Raw genomic sequence first — 19707 nt, forward strand, 5'->3', positions numbered from 1 at the left:
CGGCATTACTTGGATGTTGATTGCCAAGCAAGAATTGGCAGTAAAACGCTTGCAATGTGTAACTCAGTCCTTGCTACACTTGGTTGTCTCACCAGCTTCGATTCGGCCATTGGTGTTAAAGGTAGGGAGGGATGAAGCCCACCGACTCTAGCACAGAACGGCACCATGCCGGCAAATCCAATCCCTCACGGCGTCGCTGGAAAATACTCGCCATCGCAGGCGCGCTTCTTCTTATCGTCGCCATCGGGCTCGGCGTCGGCCTGGGCGTCGGACTGACGCACAGAGGCGGTCACGACGACTCTGCCCAAGACAACGACGACGACAACTCAGGCTCAGACTCAGGCTCAAACTCAGACCCCGACTCAGACAATCGCAACCGCACGAGCACATGGCAGCCCGGCGTCAACGCGACGTGGCAAATCGTGCTCCAGGGCGCCATCAAGCTCACAGACGGATCCGCCAGCCCGGATGTCGCCATCTGGGACCTGGACCTCTTTGACAACGACGCCGAGACGTTCAAGGCACTGCAGGGCCACGGGAAAAGGGTCATTTGCTACTTCAGCGCCGGCTCGTACGAGGACTTCCGGCCGGATAAGGGATGGTTCAACGAGTCGGATCTGGGCAAGCCCCTTGACGGATGGCCCAACGAGCGCTGGCTGGACCTCAACAGCGGCAATGTTCGCAGCATCATGAGGGACCGCATCAAGCTCGCCTCGTCCAAGGGATGCGATGCCATTGACCCCGACAACGTCGACGGTTATGTAAGCCTCCTTTTTTTTTTTTTTTTTTTCCTTCTCAACGCATTGCAAACACATGATGCAACAGTGCTAATTCGTGTCGTGTCATTGCCATGGGCAGCAAAACGACAATGGGCTCAATCTCACGGCCCAAGACTCCATCAACTACCTCCAGTTCCTGCATCAAGAGGCCAGCTCGCACCACATGGCCGTTGGCCTGAAAAACGCCGGCGGCATCATCCCCAAGGTGCTCGACTTTGTCAATTTCTCCGTCAACGAGCAGTGCGCCGAGTTCTCCGAGTGCGAGACGTTTGCCCCCTTTATCGAGGCTGGCAAGCCCGTCTTCCACATCGAGTATCCCAAGGGCGCCCCTGCAATCGATGCCGCGCGTGCTGCCGATCTGTGCTCGCATCGAGGCATTGGGGCCGGGACTGGGAATTTCAGCACGGTGCTGAAGAAGATGGACCTGGACGGCTTTGTGCAGTACTGCGATGGGAAGCGGTACGACACTGCATTGGATTCATAATGAGCGATTGATGCATTTACATGGAGGCCATGTTATGCGGTGCACTGATGTACAAGTATATGCACATGATATCTACCTACTCGTAGGTACCCGTTGTAAGATGTCAATGCCTTTGAACCTTGCGACTTTCAATATTCCTTTACACATGTTAATACAGGATTAAATATAAAATAAGATGAAAATAAAATCACCACCCCGGCATCATCTGTCTAATCCCGCCATCAAATCTGCACTTAATTAACCTCAAATCCGCAGCCCCCAAAAGAGAACGTCCGTCTCCACGATTGAACCCCGCCAAAGCCTTTCCTCCCAACCCCACCTAAACACAGTAAACAGCCAACCCAAAAAAGCTCCCATCATCGACATCCAGCAACAACTCCCACACAGCAGAAACAAAGACAACCGCCGCAATGGGTCGCGAAGAGCAGGTCGAAGAGCGTGAGGTGCTCGAATCCATCTTTCCTGAAGAAATCACAGGTAAAAAGCGACGCCTCTCCCGGCATCTTGAAATCACCAGGAAGAAGAAAGAAAAAAAGTTGGGCATTTCTCTGGCTAACATTGTTTTCTAGACATCTCCGAGACAGAGTTCCGGATAAAAGTCGTCCTCGACATCCCCGACGAAGAAACCCCCGAAGACGAAGAACCCCCCAGCTTCCTCCTCTCCGTGCGCTACCCGGACGAGTACCCGGACGAGGCGCCTCACCTCGACATCCTCGCCTCCAGCAACAGCCCGTCCCACCTGCACTTCAGCGTCGGCGACGACCGCGACCAGCTGCTCGCCGACGTCGCCGACACCATCCAGGAGAACCTCGGCATGGCCATGGTCTTCACGCTGTACTCGACCCTCAAGGAGGCTGCTGAGCAGCTCGTCCAGGACCGCAAGGCCGCCGCCCAGAAGATCGTTGACGAGGAGAAGCTCGCCGCGGAACGTGAGGAGAATAAGAAGTTCCACGGCACACCCGTTACGCCGGAGACGTTCCTCAAGTGGCGCGAGGGTTTCTTGCGCGAGATGGAGGAGCAGCGCGTGCGGGAGGAAGAGGAGCGGCTGGCGGAGCTGAAGAAGGCCAGGGTCAAGGAGCCTGTCAAGTTGTCGGGGAGACAGCTCTGGGAGAAGGGCTTGGCTGGTAAAGGTGAGGAGGAGGAGGAGGAGGAGGGGCTGGTGGATGGTGTTGAGCAGCTCAGGGTGGAGGCTGTTTAGATGAAGGGGGAGGTGAGCGAGCGTATATATATCTTTTTGGGATACGACATATATGGAGTTTTTTTTTGTTCTTTTCCGGTGGGAGTTATGAATTTCTACATCTTGGGAATCTTGTATCGTTTTCATGGTTTCAATAAAAGAGGGACGAATGGCGGAATAAACACATTGCAAATCAAGCAATAAACCCTGACGTATCTGTTTGACGAAACAAAAAGCGAACTTGACACAACCGAATAATGAGTACCTGTTGATATCAGTTTTGAATTTGAAATCGTCACATCTAGTATATTCCCTAAAGGCTCTCACGCACTATTTTCCATTACCCACATCTCAACACTGAAAAACCAAGTCTTCTTTTGTAAAGCATCCATTCCAACGCCGTCCATTCATTCAATGTCGCCAAACCCTTTTTTCGTAGTCCCCTTCTAATCCTGCATCTCCTCGTCATCATCATCATCCTCATCATCGCTAATGCCAGACCACTCCTCCTCGTCTTCTCCCTCCGGAGGCTCGCCAAGCTCCTTGTTGATGCTCTGCAAAAGCTCCACCGCGTGCTCGCCCAACCTGTCGTCCTCGTATTCCTGCAGCTCGTACAGCTTCAGAGACTGGCTGAGCCACTTCCTCGCGTACCCCCACGTCGCTTTCCACTCCTCGCTGGCGCCCTCGGTGCCGTTCTGCTGGGGCTTCGCCTCGCGCAGCTTCTCGCCCGCAACATACAGGCACCAGCCTCCGAGATACCAGACCTCGACGCTGGAATCGTCATCTGTGACCAGGCGCTCCAGCACGCCGAGAGCCTGCTCCTCCATCTCCGTCTCCATGAGCAATCGCGCCAGGCTGACTCTGGTGGGGAACTCTGGCACCGAGGGGTGCTCCGGGGGCAAGTCCTGCCAGAGCTCCAGGCTTCGCTTCAGCGCTGTACGGGCCTCGTCCAATCTCTCCTGTGAGATGCGCACGTTGGCCACTGTCTGCCAAGTCTCGGGGTAGTTGGGCGCGATGAGCATGGCCTCGGTGATGAGAGCCTCGCATCGCTGCTCAGCGTCCGTCTCCCACGACAGATCCGTCATGTACACCTCGGCAACAGCACACAAGACGCCGCCAAGTTTGCTCTGCATCTCCTCAAGAGCAGCCTGCTGCTCCAGTGTTTTGTTGGCGACGTCGTTCAAAGTCTGAATCTGTTTTCGCAGCGCAGAAGCACCCTTCTCAAACCACTGAACACTGTCCTGGCCGCCCTCCTCGCTCAGCTGAGCCAGAAACAAAAACTTTTCAGGTCCGCCGCCAATCTTCTCATCCAGGGTGCCCTCCTCGTCCAGCTTTATCGCTCGCAGGAAGTAGTCCCGCGCCTCTTCGACCTCGCCATCCTCGACATGCAAGACTCCCAGCAAGTTCAAGGCTTTGAGTTCGAAATCACCGCCCTCTCCCGTCAGATCCAGCGCTTTTGACGCAAGGGCAATGGCCTCGTCTAGATTGCCCACTTCATACTGCGTCTCTGCGTCGGCAATCAGCTTGCTTAGATTTGGTGCATCCTTCTTGTCGCCGGCCCGAGGCGCCATGCTGAGATTTCCGAGATGTGATGGTCTATGAAAACCGATAAATAGTGATGAGAGATATTTGAGTGATGGGGTTTAAAGTTCCAAGAAATGGAACAAGGAATTTTGTTGCAAAGTCGGTGAGTTTGATAGAGAGATTCTCAACTCAACAGCGTTGGCTGAACTTGTGGCCGCTCAGTCGCACCGCATGCCGATTCAACTGAAAACTTGAAATTTTGGCGGGACCGTTATCGATAAGCCCGTTCGCCCACCATGGATGCGGGGCTCTGCTTTGGCATCAAACCAACTTGTCGGGCTAAAGATTGGTAAGATTGGACTCTGCTTTGTAGTTGAAGTGAAGCAGAGTGACTCAATCGCTTTCCTGTCCTTTTCACATAAAACAATAAAGCCGTCCATCCTCTTCATCTCGCAACTCTCGTTGTGGAACGTATAACAAAGTAGTCCCACTATTTCTTCACCAGCATTGAATCCTCCTCGGCTTATTCACGCCCGGACATTGTCCAACAACTTTCAGTGAGTGAGTTCACTTTACAGCCCGCTGAAAGCCTCTGTCACATCTCTAACAGACCAAGCAGAACTCAAAGTCACCGTCACAACAAGACATCATGTTCACCGGAATTGTCGAAGAGATTGGAGGTGAGTCTATAAAGCCGGGTGAACCTACAACAACGTCGCAGCTAACAATTCCGAGTCATCTCCAAGCTCGTGAATGATGCCGCCACCGGCAGCTCCGTCATGACAATCACCATCCCCTCTGGATCCAACCTCCTCACAGACTGCCACGAGGGCGACTCCATCGCCGTCAATGGCTGCTGCCTCACCGTGACTTCTTTCTCAAACGATACCTTCACCATTGGCGTCGCACCCGAGACGCTGCGCATCACCAACCTCGGTACCCTGGTGGAATCGAGCAGAGTCAACTTGGAGCGGGCCGTCCGCGCCGACACTCGTATGGGTGGCCACTTTGTCCAGGGCCATGTCGACACAACCGCCGACATCCTCTCCGTGACGCCTGATGGCAATGCTCTCACTTTCCGCTTCCAGCCCAAGAAGCCCGAGTTTCTGCGCTACATTGTGTACAAGGGATTCATCGCCATTGACGGGACCAGCTTGACCGTCACTCAGGTCAACGATGCTGAAGGCTGGTGGGAAATCATGCTGATCACATACTCTCAGGAAAGGGTTGTCATGGCCAAAAAGGGCAAGGGAGATACCGTCAACATCGAGGTGGACATGATGGCCAAGTACGCTGAAAAGTCTCTGGCCGGTATCCTGGGCGGGGACGGAGCCGCGGCTTCAATCCCTCTCCTTGAGAAGATTGTTGAGCGTGTAGTTGCTAAAAGCCAAGGGGCGAAGCCATAGGGCGTTGACGGTAAAAGCTGGGGGTATCCATAGAAAGGCTAAGCATTTTGAAGCGAATTCAAACTTTGATATCAACTCTAGGCGTCCCCCCATACCTCAGCGATCTTGTGGCTGAGAGGCTTGGACATTTTCTTGCGTCCAACCAGGTGGCTCAATTCGCTGGCCACGAGTTCTCTCTTGCGTTTCTTGCCTTGTTCATCTGTACCACAGGCGTCAAACGCTTTTACAAAGTCATACGGCGTCTTCCACTTGCGCTGAATCTCGAGCGCACGCTCTCCCGTGAGCCCTTTGGTGGTCATGAGCATCTTGAGAAAGACGTCTCTGAGCGTCATCGTCTCTGATTTGGAGGCCAAGGACGCAAAAGCCGGGTAAGTGACGTGATATGCCACCGTAGGTTCGTTCTCGCGGAGATGGTGGACTAGGCGGGAGTAATTATGCGCAGTAATCACCCTTGTCGGGATGACGTTTAGCTGTTTACTCTCATACGTGCGCTTAAGCATTGTAGTCAGCCTGGCTAGATACTTGATTGTATCGTCAATCTTTTGTGTTCGCTTCACAAAGTAGCCATTAACTACTTGTGTCGACGCAATGGCCGATTGCACCGCTTCTTCGTATCGCTGGTGTACGGCAGCATCCATTGAGATTTCTTCAATGAGATAGACGACTTTTTTCACGCCAGCCTTGTTCAGCCGGAATTTCTGCTCATGGAATCGGCCGTCCTTTATACTTCCGATTAAATCATCTAGTCGCTTTCTCTCAACGATCCAGTCCAGGACAATCTCGTCTCCTTCTGCGCCGAGTCTCGATAGCAGCGTCGAGTCGTGACATTTGGCAACCCATTGAACGTCGCCAATCTCCAAGCTTCTCATGATTGGTTTTACACCCTGCTTGACCAATTCCTCCTGCATATAGTCGCGATCTGTTTTTGCTCTGACCTCTCGAACATCTAGGAGCAAGTGGACGGTGAAGGACCCAGGCGGGATCCTAATTGGGGTGAAGCTCGGTAGATCGTCATCCTCCAAAACGACAGGGCCATCTGAGACAACATTCTGATAGAACGATGGTTCGTCAATCGCCGGCTGAGCGTCCCTCGCGTCCAGGGTCGAGGGCTGATTTGCTGCCGTGCCTGACAGCTGTGGACGGCGTCCCGACCCCTGCTGTTCGCTGGCACTGTTTTCTTCTTGCCACTGGGCCGTCTCCTTGATTCGCTTCACCACGGCCCACCCTTCGTCTGTCAATGCATACCGACGCAGAGGCCGCCCTCTCTCATAAACGAGCTCCTTCTGAATCAACGTCTTCATTGAGCTCCAAGCAGTGTAAAACTTTGTTGGGTCACTCGGGGCAGTGAACGAGGCGTCACAGTGTGGCTGGGAGGTCTCTATAAGTTCTGCTTTGGTTAAGCTGGAAGATGCATCCTCGGGAAGATTGGAGAGTCCTAATATCAGGGCGTAGGCTCCTGATCGAAAGGCAGGGACATAGGCCTTGGGCTGCCTTGGTTTCTTCTTGGGCCTTGACTCTGCGTCGTCGTCATTTCCCGTTTGTTCGTTGAGAGCTCTTTCATTGGCCCTTTTCACCTGGGGATGCTCAGGCATGGGCAATCCATTTTGTTGGCAGTGATGCTTCAGCTTGTCTTGGAGGCGCTCGCAAAGCTTGGGTCCAAAACCTTTGAGCTGCTGAAGCGACGCGGGATGCTCAAACGGAATGGGACACGCTTTGAGAGATTCGTAAGCATTCCGATACGCCGTGAAGCCTTTGGTATTCCGTTCTCTAGCAAAGTCTAGCCACTCCTTGACCCAAGCTAGAAATTGGGGGTTTGCACATTCAGAGTCGTCCATGCTGAGCAATGACAGGGAGACGGCAGGAATTATACGAGAAGTGCCGTTCGTACGAGTAAATCAGAGTTGAGCGTTCGTAAAGAGGAATAAGAAAGAAAAGACAAAAGAAAAAGGCGTCTCGTCTCGTCATTTCTGCTGTTCTATTACAGGGTGGTCCAAGCAACGGCTTTCATTCACGCGTCAGACAAAAGAAAGCAGAAGCTCGTCCCAGGCGCGAGGTCACGTGAGCGACTTGCATCATTGTGCAGCAAACGTGCAGCGGCAAAAGACAGGGGTACCTGCGATGGGGGTACGGAGTACAGATGGCTTCGTATTTGCATGCCCACGTATGGAGTATGGAGTACTCGCTCGACAGTACTTTTGCGTCGTGCTTTGTGCCCAAGGAGATTAGTACCAAAGACTCGGCATTAATGCCTCTCGACGTGGCCGATCTTCTGCACGTTGGAGCGTGTTGGTGCTAGTAGCAGCGCTGCAGAACTCCTGTCAGTCGGTCTGTCTGTACCTGTACAAGCCCAGATCAGGTACGGTGTTGTTTTAGTACTACTAGGTACTGATGGCCGACAAGGTACACGTTTGAACCGCAATCTGCAGTCACCAGTTCCATTGTGGAAACGGCTGGAAGAAACGGGAATCCAAAAAGAGCGGCCTCCAGCTACATGAGCCCTGCAGAGAAAATACATGCCACTGCCATGTACTCCGTGCCCAGCCCCGAATCGAATCGAATTGACATGAAATCATAAATCACCCTATTCATACTGGCGAGGGTGGGGTTGAAGACATGGATCAAGCAATGTTACTGTTGCAGCAACGCGGGGTCTGCGTCTGGCCCCCTACTGTTGAGAAGCAGCTGGAGAGGAGGTGAGCGATAGAGTAGCAGCAAAAGCATTTGATTGATTGGCACGGCCGAGGGGTGACAGCTCATAGGATGGGCAACGTGACCTGGAATTGATTGTGACGGCTGAGAATGATGACGATGACACGAGACGAGACGAGACGAGACGAGACGAGACGGGGGGAAGCTGTTTTCCTGAGGGATTATACTAGACTCCAGTCAACACATAGTACGGAGAGGTAGAGGGTGAATTGTTGCTCTTAGAGTATACTGTACGGTCCATAGCAATAGTGTATGCTCACTCGTACTGCCACCTATATATAGATGGATCGGCAGGCTGAAGGAATTACACTGCACTGCATTCATTGACTTCAATGCAACTTGAATCGAGGCTTACAACCCTTCAGCACACAAGCCACAGGCCATTCGAGGCAATCAAAAGCGTGGAACCGCCACGGGGTCTGCCACAATTGACTCCACCCGCGAGGTCTAAATAAAGGCCTCTCTCTAAGCCCTCGCACCGCCTTCTCTGACCTGCCAGCCCTGCGCCTGTACAATCTTGTGCTGCTCTTCTCCTTTTTTTTCTCTTATTGTTTTTTTAAAACCTCTCCTGGGCTCTTGACCCTTTTCCTCCTCCTCTCTTCTCTTTTTTTCCACCCCTCATCAAACTCTTCCCTCCCGCCTTGACCTCTCTCTCCAAGCTCAACCACCCACGCAGCCTTACGGACAGCCATCCCGCCTCGACACCTATCCTCACCGTCAGAATGGATGACTCCAAATTCCTCGAGGCGTCCGCCAAGCACCCCATCGTCGAGGGCCACGTCTACAAGTATGGCACCGCCGGCTTCCGCATGAAGGCCGACCTTCTGCCCGGCGTCTCGTTCCGCGTCGGTCTGATTGCTGGTCTGCGAAGCCGCAAGCTCAACGGCCAGGCAATTGGTGTTATGATCACCGCCAGCCACAACCCTGCTCCCGACAACGGCGTCAAGATTGTCGATCCCATGGGCGAGATGCTCGAGCAGGACTGGGAGGCCCACGCAACGCTGCTGGTCAACGCCCCCACCCACGAGGAGCTCCTCGAGACGTACAAGAAGCTGGCCTCGCAGCTCAAGATCGACCTCAACACCCCCGGCCGCGTCGTCTACGGCCGCGATACCCGCCCCTCGGGCCACAGCCTGGTTACCGCCCTGGCTGATGCTCTCGAGGCCACCGGCATCGAGTACACCGACTACAAGATCCTCACCACCCCCCAGCTGCACTACCTGACTCGCTGCGTCAACACCGAGGGCACCCCCAAGGCGTACGGCGAGGTCAGCGAGGCTGGCTACTACAACAAGCTGTCCGAGGCCTTTGTCCGCGCGCTGCGGGGCAGAAAGGTCCAGGGCCAGCTGATTGTCGACTGCGCCAACGGCGTTGGAGGTCCCAAGCTTACGGAGCTTCTCAAGGTCATCCCCAAGGATGTGACTGGGTTCAACGTCAAGGTCGTCAACGATGATGTGCTGCGACCTGAGGTGCTCAACCTCGACGTAAGTGGGAATCACTTCATATGCTGGATTCAAAAGCTAACATCCAACGTTCTCAGTGCGGTGCCGACTTTGTCAAGACCAAGCAGCGAGCCCCTCCCAACTTCAAGCCTACCCCCGAAGCCCGATGCTGCTCGCTCGATGGTGACGCAGACCGTCTGATCTACTACTGGGCCGACCCCGACTCTGGCTTCTTCATGCTGGACGGAGACCGCATCTCTTCCCTCAATGCCTCTTTCATCGGCGACCTTGTCCGTTCCGCTGGCCTAGAGGAGGAGCTTCGAATCGGAGTCGTCCAGACCGCCTACGCCAACGGCGCTAGCACCACATACATTGAGAAGAACTTGCAGCTTCCCGTTGTCTTCACTCCCACGGGCGTCAAGCACCTGCACCACGCCGCCTGCCAGTTTGACGTTGGCGTCTACTTTGAGGCCAATGGCCACGGCACCGTCGTCTTCTCCCAGGAGGCCCTGCGCGTCTTCCGGGAAAAGAAGCCCCAGTCTCCGGCCCAGAAGGACGCTCTGGAGACGCTGGCCGCTGTCGGTGACCTCATCAACCAGACCGTCGGCGATGCCATCTCAGACATGCTCATGGTGGAGGTGATTCTGGCCCACAAGGCGTGGTCCCTTAAGGATTGGGCCACTACCTACACCGACCTGCCCAACCGCCTCGTCCGCGTCGAAGTGGCCAACAAGGACATCTTCGAGACGACCGACGCCGAGCGCCGCCTCAGCCACCCTCCCGGCGCGCAGGACGAGATTGACCAGTGCGTTAGGAAATACACCACGGCTCGTTCCTTTGCCCGTGCTAGCGGCACCGAGAATGCGTGCCGTGTGTACGCCGAGGCTGCTACGAGACACGAGGCTGATGAGCTGGCTACCAAGGTGGCCAGCATCATCAAACAATACGGCTCCTAAGTCTGATGATGAATTGACTTGATTATCTCGACAATGAAAAACAGTAAAAATGAATAAAAGCACCAAAAAAGGGGGAGGAGAGAGAACGTGGAGGAGAGAGAGAACCCCGAGTCACGCAGTTTTTTGACTTGCGACGACATTTGGAAAAAAACAAAAGAAAGAAAGAAGGGGGGTAAAAATAGTTGACGAATTTGAATGATGGTTATGAAAACTCTGGGACGGCAACGAAATGCTGGAATATCACAAGTCCAAATTTTACAAACTGAAAAGCGATCTATAGACATTCGCAACTCAACAACATAGATGCCTACTTAGTTCTTAGTCTTGAGGGGAGAAGGGAAGGAGAAATACCTATATACCAAAGCTTAGAGGTAGTAACTGAAAGCAAGAATTATGCCTAGGCAAATCAAGTCACTATCTTTCTTATAATCTTGTAGAATGCTTAGGTAGTAGACACTGGTATATGGTTCATTGTTTCTCTCATTCCGAGTCGTATTACTCGCTCCCTATGGTCTGTCTATCTACTTTTTTTTTAATTCCCCCCCAGCCTGCACACGAAAAAAAAAAAGAGTCATATATATACGCCGCCAAGAGCTCCCTTGTCCATCTTTCCATCGCCCTAACATACCAGCTCTTTGGAAATCCCGCTTACATTTTTTCCCCCTTGATTCATCTGTTGCTCCGGTCCGTAAACAGAGACTGGAAAATATACACACTTAGCACATCTTGTACGCGCTGCGGCCGGACGCGCTCCTGGTCGCATCGTTGACCTGGAAGGCGTAGTCAACCTCAATGTCCAGGTCGCGGCGGTTCTTGTCGTTGGGCTTGACGTCGAGCTTGCACTGGACCTCCTCGCCGTTCTGGACGGTGAGGACGTCCTCGATGTAGAAGACGGTCTGTTTCCAGTGGGTGTACTTGGTGTGAGGGCCGGTGGAGAAGCGGATGGGCTTGTGGCAGGCGGTGAAGTCGATGTCGAACCAGGAAACGAGGGCGTGGATGAAGTCATCGCGCTTAGCGGTGAGGGTAAAGGGGGTGTTGAAGGCGAGGTCGGCGGTGGTGCAGGTGTAGAGGTCGAGGGTGAGCACGGGGACGGGATCGGTGACGACCGCCTTGAGGTCGACGGTATCGACCAAAGGCTCTGACAGGGCAGTGGCCTTGAGGGGAGAGTAGTCAAAGCCGTAGACGTTGTTCCAGACTGAGTTTTGAATTTTGTTAGACTTGGTGTAACAGAAAAGGTAAAGTTTGGGGGGGAAACTTGCATCCAATCTTCTCCTCCTTGTAGTCGCCATCCTCAATACCGGCGAAGAAGATGGTGGCCTTGTCGGGGAAGATGAGGCCATCCTTGACGAGGTACTTGTCTCGCGCGTACAGGACGGTGTCGAGCATGCTTTCGTAGAGGAGGAAGTAGCCCATCCACTCGGAGATGATGATGTCGACCTGGGGGAAGGGAAGCTCAATCTCCTCCATCTTGCCCTGGATCAGGGTGATTTTGTCTGATAGGCCGTTGACCTTGACGATTTCTCGGGCCTTGAAGATGATGGTGGACATGTCGACACCGATGACATGCTTGGCGCCGGACTTGGCAGCGAACCTACATCAGAAACCGCATCAATATCATCCTTATTTGCTCTTCCTGTGATATTTTCCCACTCCTCATACGCCGAGCCGTTTCGGCAGATTACCCGCAAAGCAGGTCTGAGCGATGCAGTGCAATCGCGGAAGAGGGGGAAGGGTTGGTTTTGCGGACATACATGGAAAGGATACCAGTGCCGCAGCCAACATCGAGAACAACCTTGTCCTTGAAAATGTGCTTGTTCTGGACGATAGCGTTCATGTACGACCTCGTGCGCACTTCATCTTTCTACATTTCAACCATCAAACGTCAGCCTGCGTGTCTTTTTGAGTCGTTTTGGTGCTCCTCAGCCTGCAGATACGGAATTAACTGCAGGATGCGCTATGCGTTTCGCAGCTGAAGAGGGGCAACCATCGCAAACGAAGGAGGGGGAGGGGAGGGGAAGAAGCGCTCACCAGCATCTCCTCGTGGATTCCTGCTCGTGTCAAAAAGAAAAATAAAAGTCAGACAATGCATTCTCCTATAAAAGCCAACATGTGATTCATTTTCGTTTGTTCGTACCGTGATGATCGTAGCTGGACGCAGGGTATAAGTCAGCCACGGATTCTCCAAATTCGTCAAAACTGCCCAACTAAGACAACCAAAGAACGACGGGAAGATTATAATACTCTTCGCCTCTTCCTTCCCTCCCAGGGCTCGTCAACGTACCTCTTAAAGTAGTGCTGCTCGCTGTGCTCCATCGTCTTGAGCTTCTGCTCCGCCAACTCAACTTCCATCTTGTCGCCGCTCATTTTGAGAGAAGTAGAAGAAAAAAAAAGCTTGAAAACTGAAACAATGCCGGGTCTATTTCACCAACGTGATCTATTATTCTTTCTTTTCGAGGGGGCGCAACAGACACAAGAGAAACAAAATTAGCCTGAATAGACGAGATAAAGTAGAACGAAGAGAAAAGACAAGGACGGAGGCGCCTTGTTTTGTCTGGTTTATGGGATTTTTTTTTGGCTTGCGAGAAGGGACTCGAGTCGGAGCGGCGAAATGCAGGCTTTCGGTCGGGCAGAAAATTAATTTATCGCTGTCACCGCCTTGACAGGGTCCCCGCTATCCACTTTTGGGGGGTGGCGGCAGAGCCACTGAAAAATCAGAGCCTTTGTTGGAACTAGAAGAGTTGGGCGATATACTGATAAGGATTCATGTGAAATATCTCGAAGATGACGAGGTTGATGGATAGTATTGACAATTCTCATACTATAGGTAATATTGTAATTATAGTTGCGGTTAGACAAAATAGCAGAAGCAGATGATGAAACTAATCAGATTTGATCGGATATGTATTGCATGCCCAATCTGGCCAACAAGAGGAACAGCACATCATAAAAAATTAGAAAGAAACGAACCATCAGGTTGAGAATCGGCCTCGTATTATTGACTTGCTTCTATTTGCAGCTTTTATACTCAATTGAACACTTTGTTTTTTCTCGCAGACGACGACGACGACGACGAGCACACTGATATCCTCGGAAGACTCCATGCTTCCTAATCTGCCCCATCTAGTGACCTTGTGTCTCTTTCTCTCTCGCATCAAGCACTCGTATGTACCAAACGCCCAAAACGCCAATACATGCACCTTGACAGCCACGGTCCAGTGTCAAAGAAACCCCATTCCAGAAATCTCCCTTGTTCATTCACAACCTCACACCAACAGCACGCTGTTCACACATCCCTCGTTCTCGGGCTCGTTGGTGACCTGCGCATATCGGCCCCAAACGACCTTTCCTCCCGCAGTCACCAACCCCAGCTCGCTGACGTTGACCTCGAGGATGGTACCCTTGGTCAAGACGCCCAGCTGCGTGTACAGCGGGTTCTGCGGGTTCTTCTTGACGCTGATGATGGGCAGCTGCACGGTGACGCCCAGCTCCGGGTGCGTGACGTTTGCCTTTTTGTAACGCAGACCCATGGGGCGGATGAAGCGCTCGTATTTGGGGTTTCGCCGCGTGAAATCGGGTCCCACAAACGTCGGCTTCGTGATGACGCGCTTCCACGCCCGCTTGTGCGTCTTCTTGCCCGTCTTGACCACCTTGAACATCTCCTCCTCGCTGATGCCGCGCACCTTGGGCAGGGGCACGCTGAACTTGGCCGCCTTCTCCGCGCGCTTGTTCTTGATGGCGCTGCTGAGGGCCTTTGCCGTCGACGGGTTGGATCGGTCGAGCAGGTACGAGGGCAGAGGCTGCGACGGCTCCTTCTCGTCGGCCGTCTTGACGTTGCGCTCCTCGTGCGCCTTGATGGCCTTCTTCATCTGGATCTTCTCATTGTGACGCTTCTTCTGGTACAGCTTGGCTCGCAGGCCGCGCAGGTTCTGGGCGTCTTGCGAGGCCTTGTGGCCTTCACGGGCGATGCGCTTGCGGGTTCGTTCTTCGTGGTCGAGACGGCGGCCGTGCAGCTTGCGCCACCGTTCCATATACTCGTTCTGAGGCTGCGGGGGGTTAGCACAACCATTTCCATCCTCAAATCAGAGCATCTTTTCTCTGCAAAAGGAAAAAGAAACATACCATGTTGGCGGTGTTGTTTCCTGGACTTTGCTTGTATGTATAAAACCCAGTGGAGACTGAAACCCAGTACGGTGCAAAAATTCCCAGCGTCGAAAAAAGAAAAAAGAAAAATACATTGGCTGGTCAGCCAGATTTCTCGGACCCCGGCGCCACACTAATCCGGCCCGCAAACCGCAAAGCTTCCATCGAGCCATTGAAAACACCATACCAGGCTCTCGGTTTTTTTGTATGCAATCCGCCTACAAGCTGAGAAAATAGTTACCAACCGCTCCAAAATCCGGGCATTGCGGTTGCTATCTCGCATCTCCCCAACATGAGCAGAGCACTCCTTCGCTCCGTGCTGGAGCTTAGGGCTCCCAGCTCGCGCATCGCCCCTCTATTCGCATCCTTTCGTCACATCCAGCCTCGAAGCTTCAACTCTACGGCACCAATTGTCGAGCCTCTTGCGCAGCCTCACGTCAACAATGCCCCCAATCCCACCGACGACCAGGTCCGACCTCTGGCCTTCAAAAAGAGCCACCCCGTCGAGCCTCCCACGCCCATCACCGACTCCGTCAAGACGCTTCTGCCCCTCCTCGCCGCCCAGCCCGGCCACTACATCACCATCCACATCCACGGCTTCCCGTATCTGGTCCAGGAGGGCGACCAGATTCGTCTGCCATTCAAGATGCCTGGCGTTCTTCCCGGCGACGTGCTGCGCCTGAACCGCGCCAGCGTCATCGGCAGCAGAGATTACACTTTGAAGGGCGCTCCGCACGTCGACGAGAGGGTGTTTGAGTGCCGTGCGACTGTCCTGGGGACCGAGTCGGAGCCGCTGCGGATCAAGATCAAGACGAAGCGGAGGCAGAGGAGAAAGCGTCAGGCCAAGAGCAAGCATCGATATACCATCTTGCGCATCTCTGAGCTGAACATTAAGAATCTGGATGAGGTTGAGGCTTCATCATGAAGATGAAGTCTCGTGGGATAACGGTTTTTTGGAGAAAGAAAATGAAATGAGGCGAGGAAGGAAAAGCCAAAGCGAAAGTTTTGATGAACAATGTTACGACGCTCACAGGCAAAATGTATCATCTAGCGCCCAGCATACACGTATATGGCTGGCTGTACAATACCAAGAAGAAGAAGAAAAAAAAGGATATAAAAAACAACAAAGGCAGCAGCACAAAAACACCAATCAGAATCAAACAGCTGATCCAAAGAAGATGATGCAAAAAAAACCGTCATGATATGTGACATTCATTTCACGCCATATCGCAAGGCCATGTCTCCAAAAAACAGCTATTCTATCCTATCGTCCTTCCTACCCAATTCATAAAAAATAACCCGCTTTGACACAAGACAGCGTGTATATACACAAGAGGAAGACAAAAACAAAAGGAGAAAAGATATAAAACTCCTCAACACCTGGGTAGTTTGGTGAGGCCTTCGTGAAACGTAATGAGAACCGTCTTTTCTTTTGGTTCTCTTCTCCCTTTTCCCTAGTCTTTCATTGAATGAAGAAAGATAAAAAATTTGTAAAAAACGAAGATAAAAAACGCCTGCTCCTTGACGGCTTTGGTGGTCCTGTTTTTATCCTGCTCATGATTTCGTATAGACACATTCCGTCTATTTGACATTAGTATTATTGTTGCCTGTTTGCCATTGATTTCCGTATGCTGTTCCAGTATGCCTGCGGCCAGACGGTCGCACCCTCTGATTCTGTCGGCATGCGCTCTCGGCACCTTGAGACAACGCTCTGGATGATTCTACCCAAGAGTTCCTCGTCGATGGGAAGAGCTTTGTCGCTGTTTATTTCTGCAGGGTACAGGAACGGATCGCTATCATAAAGGAGTTCCTCGCACGTCGGTCGCATGTGGTGGTCTCGGTTGAGGCATCGCCTCAGGGTCCTAATAAGCGAAGGTGGAACGGGAGCACCGCCCATGCCACGAGAGGGGAACTCAATGTGATGATCCCAGTTTATGATGGCCTGGCATCTCGCCATCTGGTTCGCAATGTGGCCAAAGGGCGGCATGCCGTAGACCATTTGGTAGAGGATACAGCCCAGTGACCAGACGTCGCTGGATTTTCCGAGTTTCATCAGCTTTGGGCGGCCGGGGAGACGACCGCCGCGCGGGTTGTTGGAGTCTAGCAGGGACTCGGGGGACATGTAGTTGGGTGTGCCGACTTGGGTTTCGCGATGCACATTCACGGTTTCGTCCGTCTGGATGGCGTTGGCAATGCCGAAATCAATGAGTTTGAGTCTGCCCTTGACGAGAACAAAGTTGGCGGGCTTCAGGTCCGAGTGAACAATGTCATACTGGTGAACGGCGGCCAGGCACTCGAGCATCTCCTTCCAGTAGAAGCGAACGAATACGGGGTCGAACCTGGAAGTCTCGGGGCTCTGGCGACTAGCAAGGAGGGCGTTCAAATCCCTTTCACCCATTTCCATAACCTACAACAATATTGACCGATTAGCAAGTCTCGTTCAACTCGCACCCAAGTTTGTTGTAAAGCAAAGGTTGCCGTTACTTACCAAACTGAGCACCTGCTTCTCTGTATTCATCTCGTAGGCATGCAGGTTAATAACCCGATCCACCCCTTCGAGTCTTCCAAGGAGGTCTATCTCGCCCTTGTACCCTTTGATGGTGAGCTCATCGGCGTTTTCCAACGCCACGCGCTTGAGAGCAAACATTTGTCCATTCTCGGCGGTTACACGATACACCTTGGCACTGCCACCACGGCCAAGGCAATCAAGCCTAGTATAAGTCTTTCCATTCACCCGCAACACGTTCCTCCGGTGCTTCGTTGAGGCGGCCGCGGCTGCAGCGCCAGTCGTTGATGTAGCTGCCTCCATGACGGACATCTTGGGAGGAGGTGGGGGAGCTGGTCGTTGAGGTGTGTTGTTGGCAACAGGCGCCAGGGGCTTTCGCTCTGGTGAGGTAGGCCGGGCTGGAATAGGGTCGACGCTCATGGGTCGTGGCGGAGCCTTGTCCATCCCATCATCAAAGGACGACTTGGGCCTCTTATAGCTCCGGTGAGCGTCGTTTTCTTGATCATGGGCTGAAGGCAGTTCGGCGCGCAGCACTGATTTCCTATACGGTATCTCTTCCTCCTCTTCCGCCTCCTCGTTATCCCTCTGCATTGGCTGATACCGCTGGGGCTCCGATTCGAGCTCAATGCCCCGCGGCGAGGGACGTCCAGACCCAGACCCAGACCCCCGGGAGTCCATGCTAGAGAGGTGTCTCCTGTGGAGGGCCCTAGCCGAAGCACTGGCACTGACAGGACTTCCAGAATTGAAGTCCCGAATTCCATCGGGATAGTAGGCAACATCCGGCATGTCGTCCACGACGTTGTTATCTTGTTCCTGTTGGGGATTGTACTGATCCATCTCTCCCTCATCTCCAGCATCCTCATCACTTTGCCTCCGCCTGCCACGCCGTGCTGGTCCACTAAGAAACGTTCCAGGGATCTTCCCAACGCGCTTGACGCGCATCGAGCTTTGCGGATTGGCATTATCATCCAGTCGGCCTCTTACCGCTGAGTTATATCGTGATACACTGCCATAGCTAGCGGCCAGCGCTGTGTCTCGCGCAACGGTTTGAGGGATCTCTTCTTGCTCATAGTCCATTTCACCGGCAGACTTGTCCACAACAGATCGATCAAATGAGCGCCCCGAGGACAGGCCTGTTGATCCCATTCTACTGCGATTGCCAGAAGAGTTTGTAGATATTCTCACGATACGGTTGCCATGAGCGGGTGTGTTGATGTCCGCCTGTGGCTCTGGCTTTTCATCGGCCGACTTTTCCCTACTGGACGGTCGACTGGTCTGCTGATGGCGCTGCGTCGATCGAGAGAAGGAGCTTGAGCGTCTCTTGGAAGGCTGGATCTGGCTCAGGCTCTGCGGAGTGTTGCTGAGCCTCACTACCCTCTTCCTTGTGACGGGGCTCGCACCACGATCCCTGGCGGGACTCGAGGCTCTCGAGTTTTTGTCCTCGGGTTGCCCGCTGGTAGATGTCAAATGCCGCCCCCTCTCAGAAACGGACGATGTCGATGCGTTCAATTGGCTGATCCGTCTTCGTGTTCGCGGTGGTGAGGGCGGTCGCTCTGATGGCTGAGAGGACTCGGGCTGGCCGTCGTTGAGAAGCGCCTTGGTGAGGGCGCTGAGCTTCATAGGCACGGGAATCTCGTCTTCGGAGCTGTCGTCGTTGAATTGCTTCGGGTTGTTTCGGGCGTGGAACGAAGACGCCTGCTGGCTCTCGCTCCTGGCCACGGCCGATCGTGAGGGAGGTTGGCGCAAGACCTGCTGTCGCTGCGACGTCCGGCGGATAGGACCGGCTCCTCCCATGGGAGTTGGCGAAGCAGCCGTCGCCATGTTTTGATTTGCGGGTTAGCGGTCAAGCGAAATAGGTCGTGGGCGGCCAGCGATTGGCATCTGGTTGATTGCCGAGTCAAATCGATAAAATATGTTGTGTGTGCAGCCTCCCCGTGATCCGGAGGCAGCAAGCGATTAACAAACTGGGAGCTCCGTAGCGAAGGGGTGCATGATCAAGGATGAAGAGCGGAGAGAGCTGGAGCTAGACCCAGGATTATTTTTGCCTGGTGGTGTTTGCGAAACAACGCGGCCAATCAACGCCCGCCCGGTTGCCGTGGGCAACGACGGGATCCAGGCACGGCGCTGGAACCGGCGCTAGCGGTCTGAGTGATGTTGTGCAGGGCAGAAAATGACAAGAAACCTAAGTAACAGACTGGAATGGCGCTGGTTCAATGGCGGGATAAAGACAGGCGAGTAAGCAGCAATTGCACGGCAAAAGGCCAGCGGTGCATCAATTCGCTGAACTGGCGGCGGTGGTGATGATGCAGAGAGACGGATTCGTTTGGTCTGGCAAGAGAACAGCGCAGAGTACATGTACTGTACTTGAGGGGACTGCATGTGACATGGAGTCTGCATGTAACGGTACAAGCCCGTCTCGTTGAAATACCGCATTCACCACGTTCAACCACAGCCCGGAGCTGGTACTCGTAGCTCACCAACAGGAACCAATCGAGCTCTCCCTTGCCATCAAAACAAGCGCCATCCACGGCAGGTTTGCAATTAAACACATCTCACGTCTGGGTCTCGGTTTATGTAAAACACC

The 19707-nt window shown here is 53.4% G+C and overlaps 9 protein-coding genes across 9 annotated transcripts; 4 read left to right on the top strand and 5 right to left on the bottom strand.

Annotated features, from left to right (window-relative positions):
• Nucleotides 1-131: 131 nt before the first annotated feature.
• On the top strand, nucleotides 132-2461 carry Triagg1_8621 (CAZyme family GH114; the record flags this gene model as incomplete). The annotated part of the gene is made up of 4 exons (XM_062903488.1): nucleotides 132-761; nucleotides 859-1238; nucleotides 1634-1740; nucleotides 1833-2461. The coding sequence occupies 4 exons, from the start codon at nucleotides 132-134 to the stop codon at nucleotides 2459-2461; spliced, it is 1746 nt and encodes a 581-aa protein (XP_062752431.1).
• Nucleotides 2462-2886: 425 nt separating this feature from the next.
• Nucleotides 2887-4011, bottom strand: Triagg1_8622 (uncharacterized protein; the record flags this gene model as incomplete). The annotated part of the gene is made up of 1 exon (XM_062903489.1): nucleotides 2887-4011. The coding sequence occupies one exon, from the start codon at nucleotides 4009-4011 to the stop codon at nucleotides 2887-2889; it is 1125 nt and encodes a 374-aa protein (XP_062752432.1).
• A 249-nt stretch (nucleotides 4012-4260) lies between these two features.
• Nucleotides 4261-5370, top strand: Triagg1_8623 (uncharacterized protein; the record flags this gene model as incomplete). Its single annotated transcript, XM_062903490.1, has 4 exons — nucleotides 4261-4313; nucleotides 4470-4521; nucleotides 4575-4644; nucleotides 4700-5370. 4 exons carry the CDS (start codon nucleotides 4261-4263, stop codon nucleotides 5368-5370), a joined length of 846 nt encoding a protein of 281 aa, XP_062752433.1.
• Nucleotides 5371-5447: 77 nt separating this feature from the next.
• Triagg1_8624 (uncharacterized protein) lies at nucleotides 5448-7205 on the bottom strand (the record flags this gene model as incomplete). Its single annotated transcript, XM_062903491.1, has 1 exon — nucleotides 5448-7205. The coding sequence occupies one exon, from the start codon at nucleotides 7203-7205 to the stop codon at nucleotides 5448-5450; it is 1758 nt and encodes a 585-aa protein (XP_062752434.1).
• Nucleotides 7206-8801: 1596 nt separating this feature from the next.
• Nucleotides 8802-10477, top strand: Triagg1_8625 (uncharacterized protein; the record flags this gene model as incomplete). Its single annotated transcript, XM_062903492.1, has 2 exons — nucleotides 8802-9563; nucleotides 9620-10477. The coding sequence occupies 2 exons, from the start codon at nucleotides 8802-8804 to the stop codon at nucleotides 10475-10477; spliced, it is 1620 nt and encodes a 539-aa protein (XP_062752435.1).
• A 716-nt stretch (nucleotides 10478-11193) lies between these two features.
• Nucleotides 11194-12841, bottom strand: Triagg1_8626 (uncharacterized protein; the record flags this gene model as incomplete). Its single annotated transcript, XM_062903493.1, has 5 exons — nucleotides 11194-11672; nucleotides 11776-12068; nucleotides 12160-12338; nucleotides 12612-12681; nucleotides 12759-12841. The coding sequence occupies 5 exons, from the start codon at nucleotides 12839-12841 to the stop codon at nucleotides 11194-11196; spliced, it is 1104 nt and encodes a 367-aa protein (XP_062752436.1).
• Nucleotides 12842-13740: 899 nt separating this feature from the next.
• Nucleotides 13741-14599, bottom strand: Triagg1_8627 (uncharacterized protein; the record flags this gene model as incomplete). Its single annotated transcript, XM_062903495.1, has 2 exons — nucleotides 13741-14520; nucleotides 14597-14599. The coding sequence occupies 2 exons, from the start codon at nucleotides 14597-14599 to the stop codon at nucleotides 13741-13743; spliced, it is 783 nt and encodes a 260-aa protein (XP_062752437.1).
• Nucleotides 14600-14909: 310 nt separating this feature from the next.
• On the top strand, nucleotides 14910-15542 carry Triagg1_8628 (uncharacterized protein; the record flags this gene model as incomplete). The annotated part of the gene is made up of 1 exon (XM_062903496.1): nucleotides 14910-15542. One exon carries the CDS (start codon nucleotides 14910-14912, stop codon nucleotides 15540-15542), a length of 633 nt encoding a protein of 210 aa, XP_062752438.1.
• A 672-nt stretch (nucleotides 15543-16214) lies between these two features.
• Triagg1_8629 (uncharacterized protein) lies at nucleotides 16215-18944 on the bottom strand (the record flags this gene model as incomplete). Its single annotated transcript, XM_062903497.1, has 2 exons — nucleotides 16215-17024; nucleotides 17106-18944. 2 exons carry the CDS (start codon nucleotides 18942-18944, stop codon nucleotides 16215-16217), a joined length of 2649 nt encoding a protein of 882 aa, XP_062752439.1.
• Between the last annotated feature and the right edge of the window lie 763 nt (nucleotides 18945-19707).

The sequence above is a fragment of the Trichoderma aggressivum genome (genome assembly GCF_033847375.1).
Source record: "Trichoderma aggressivum f. europaeum strain CBS 100526 chromosome Unknown scaffold_043, whole genome shotgun sequence".
In the NCBI taxonomy this organism is placed as follows: Eukaryota; Fungi; Ascomycota; class Sordariomycetes; order Hypocreales; family Hypocreaceae; genus Trichoderma; species Trichoderma aggressivum.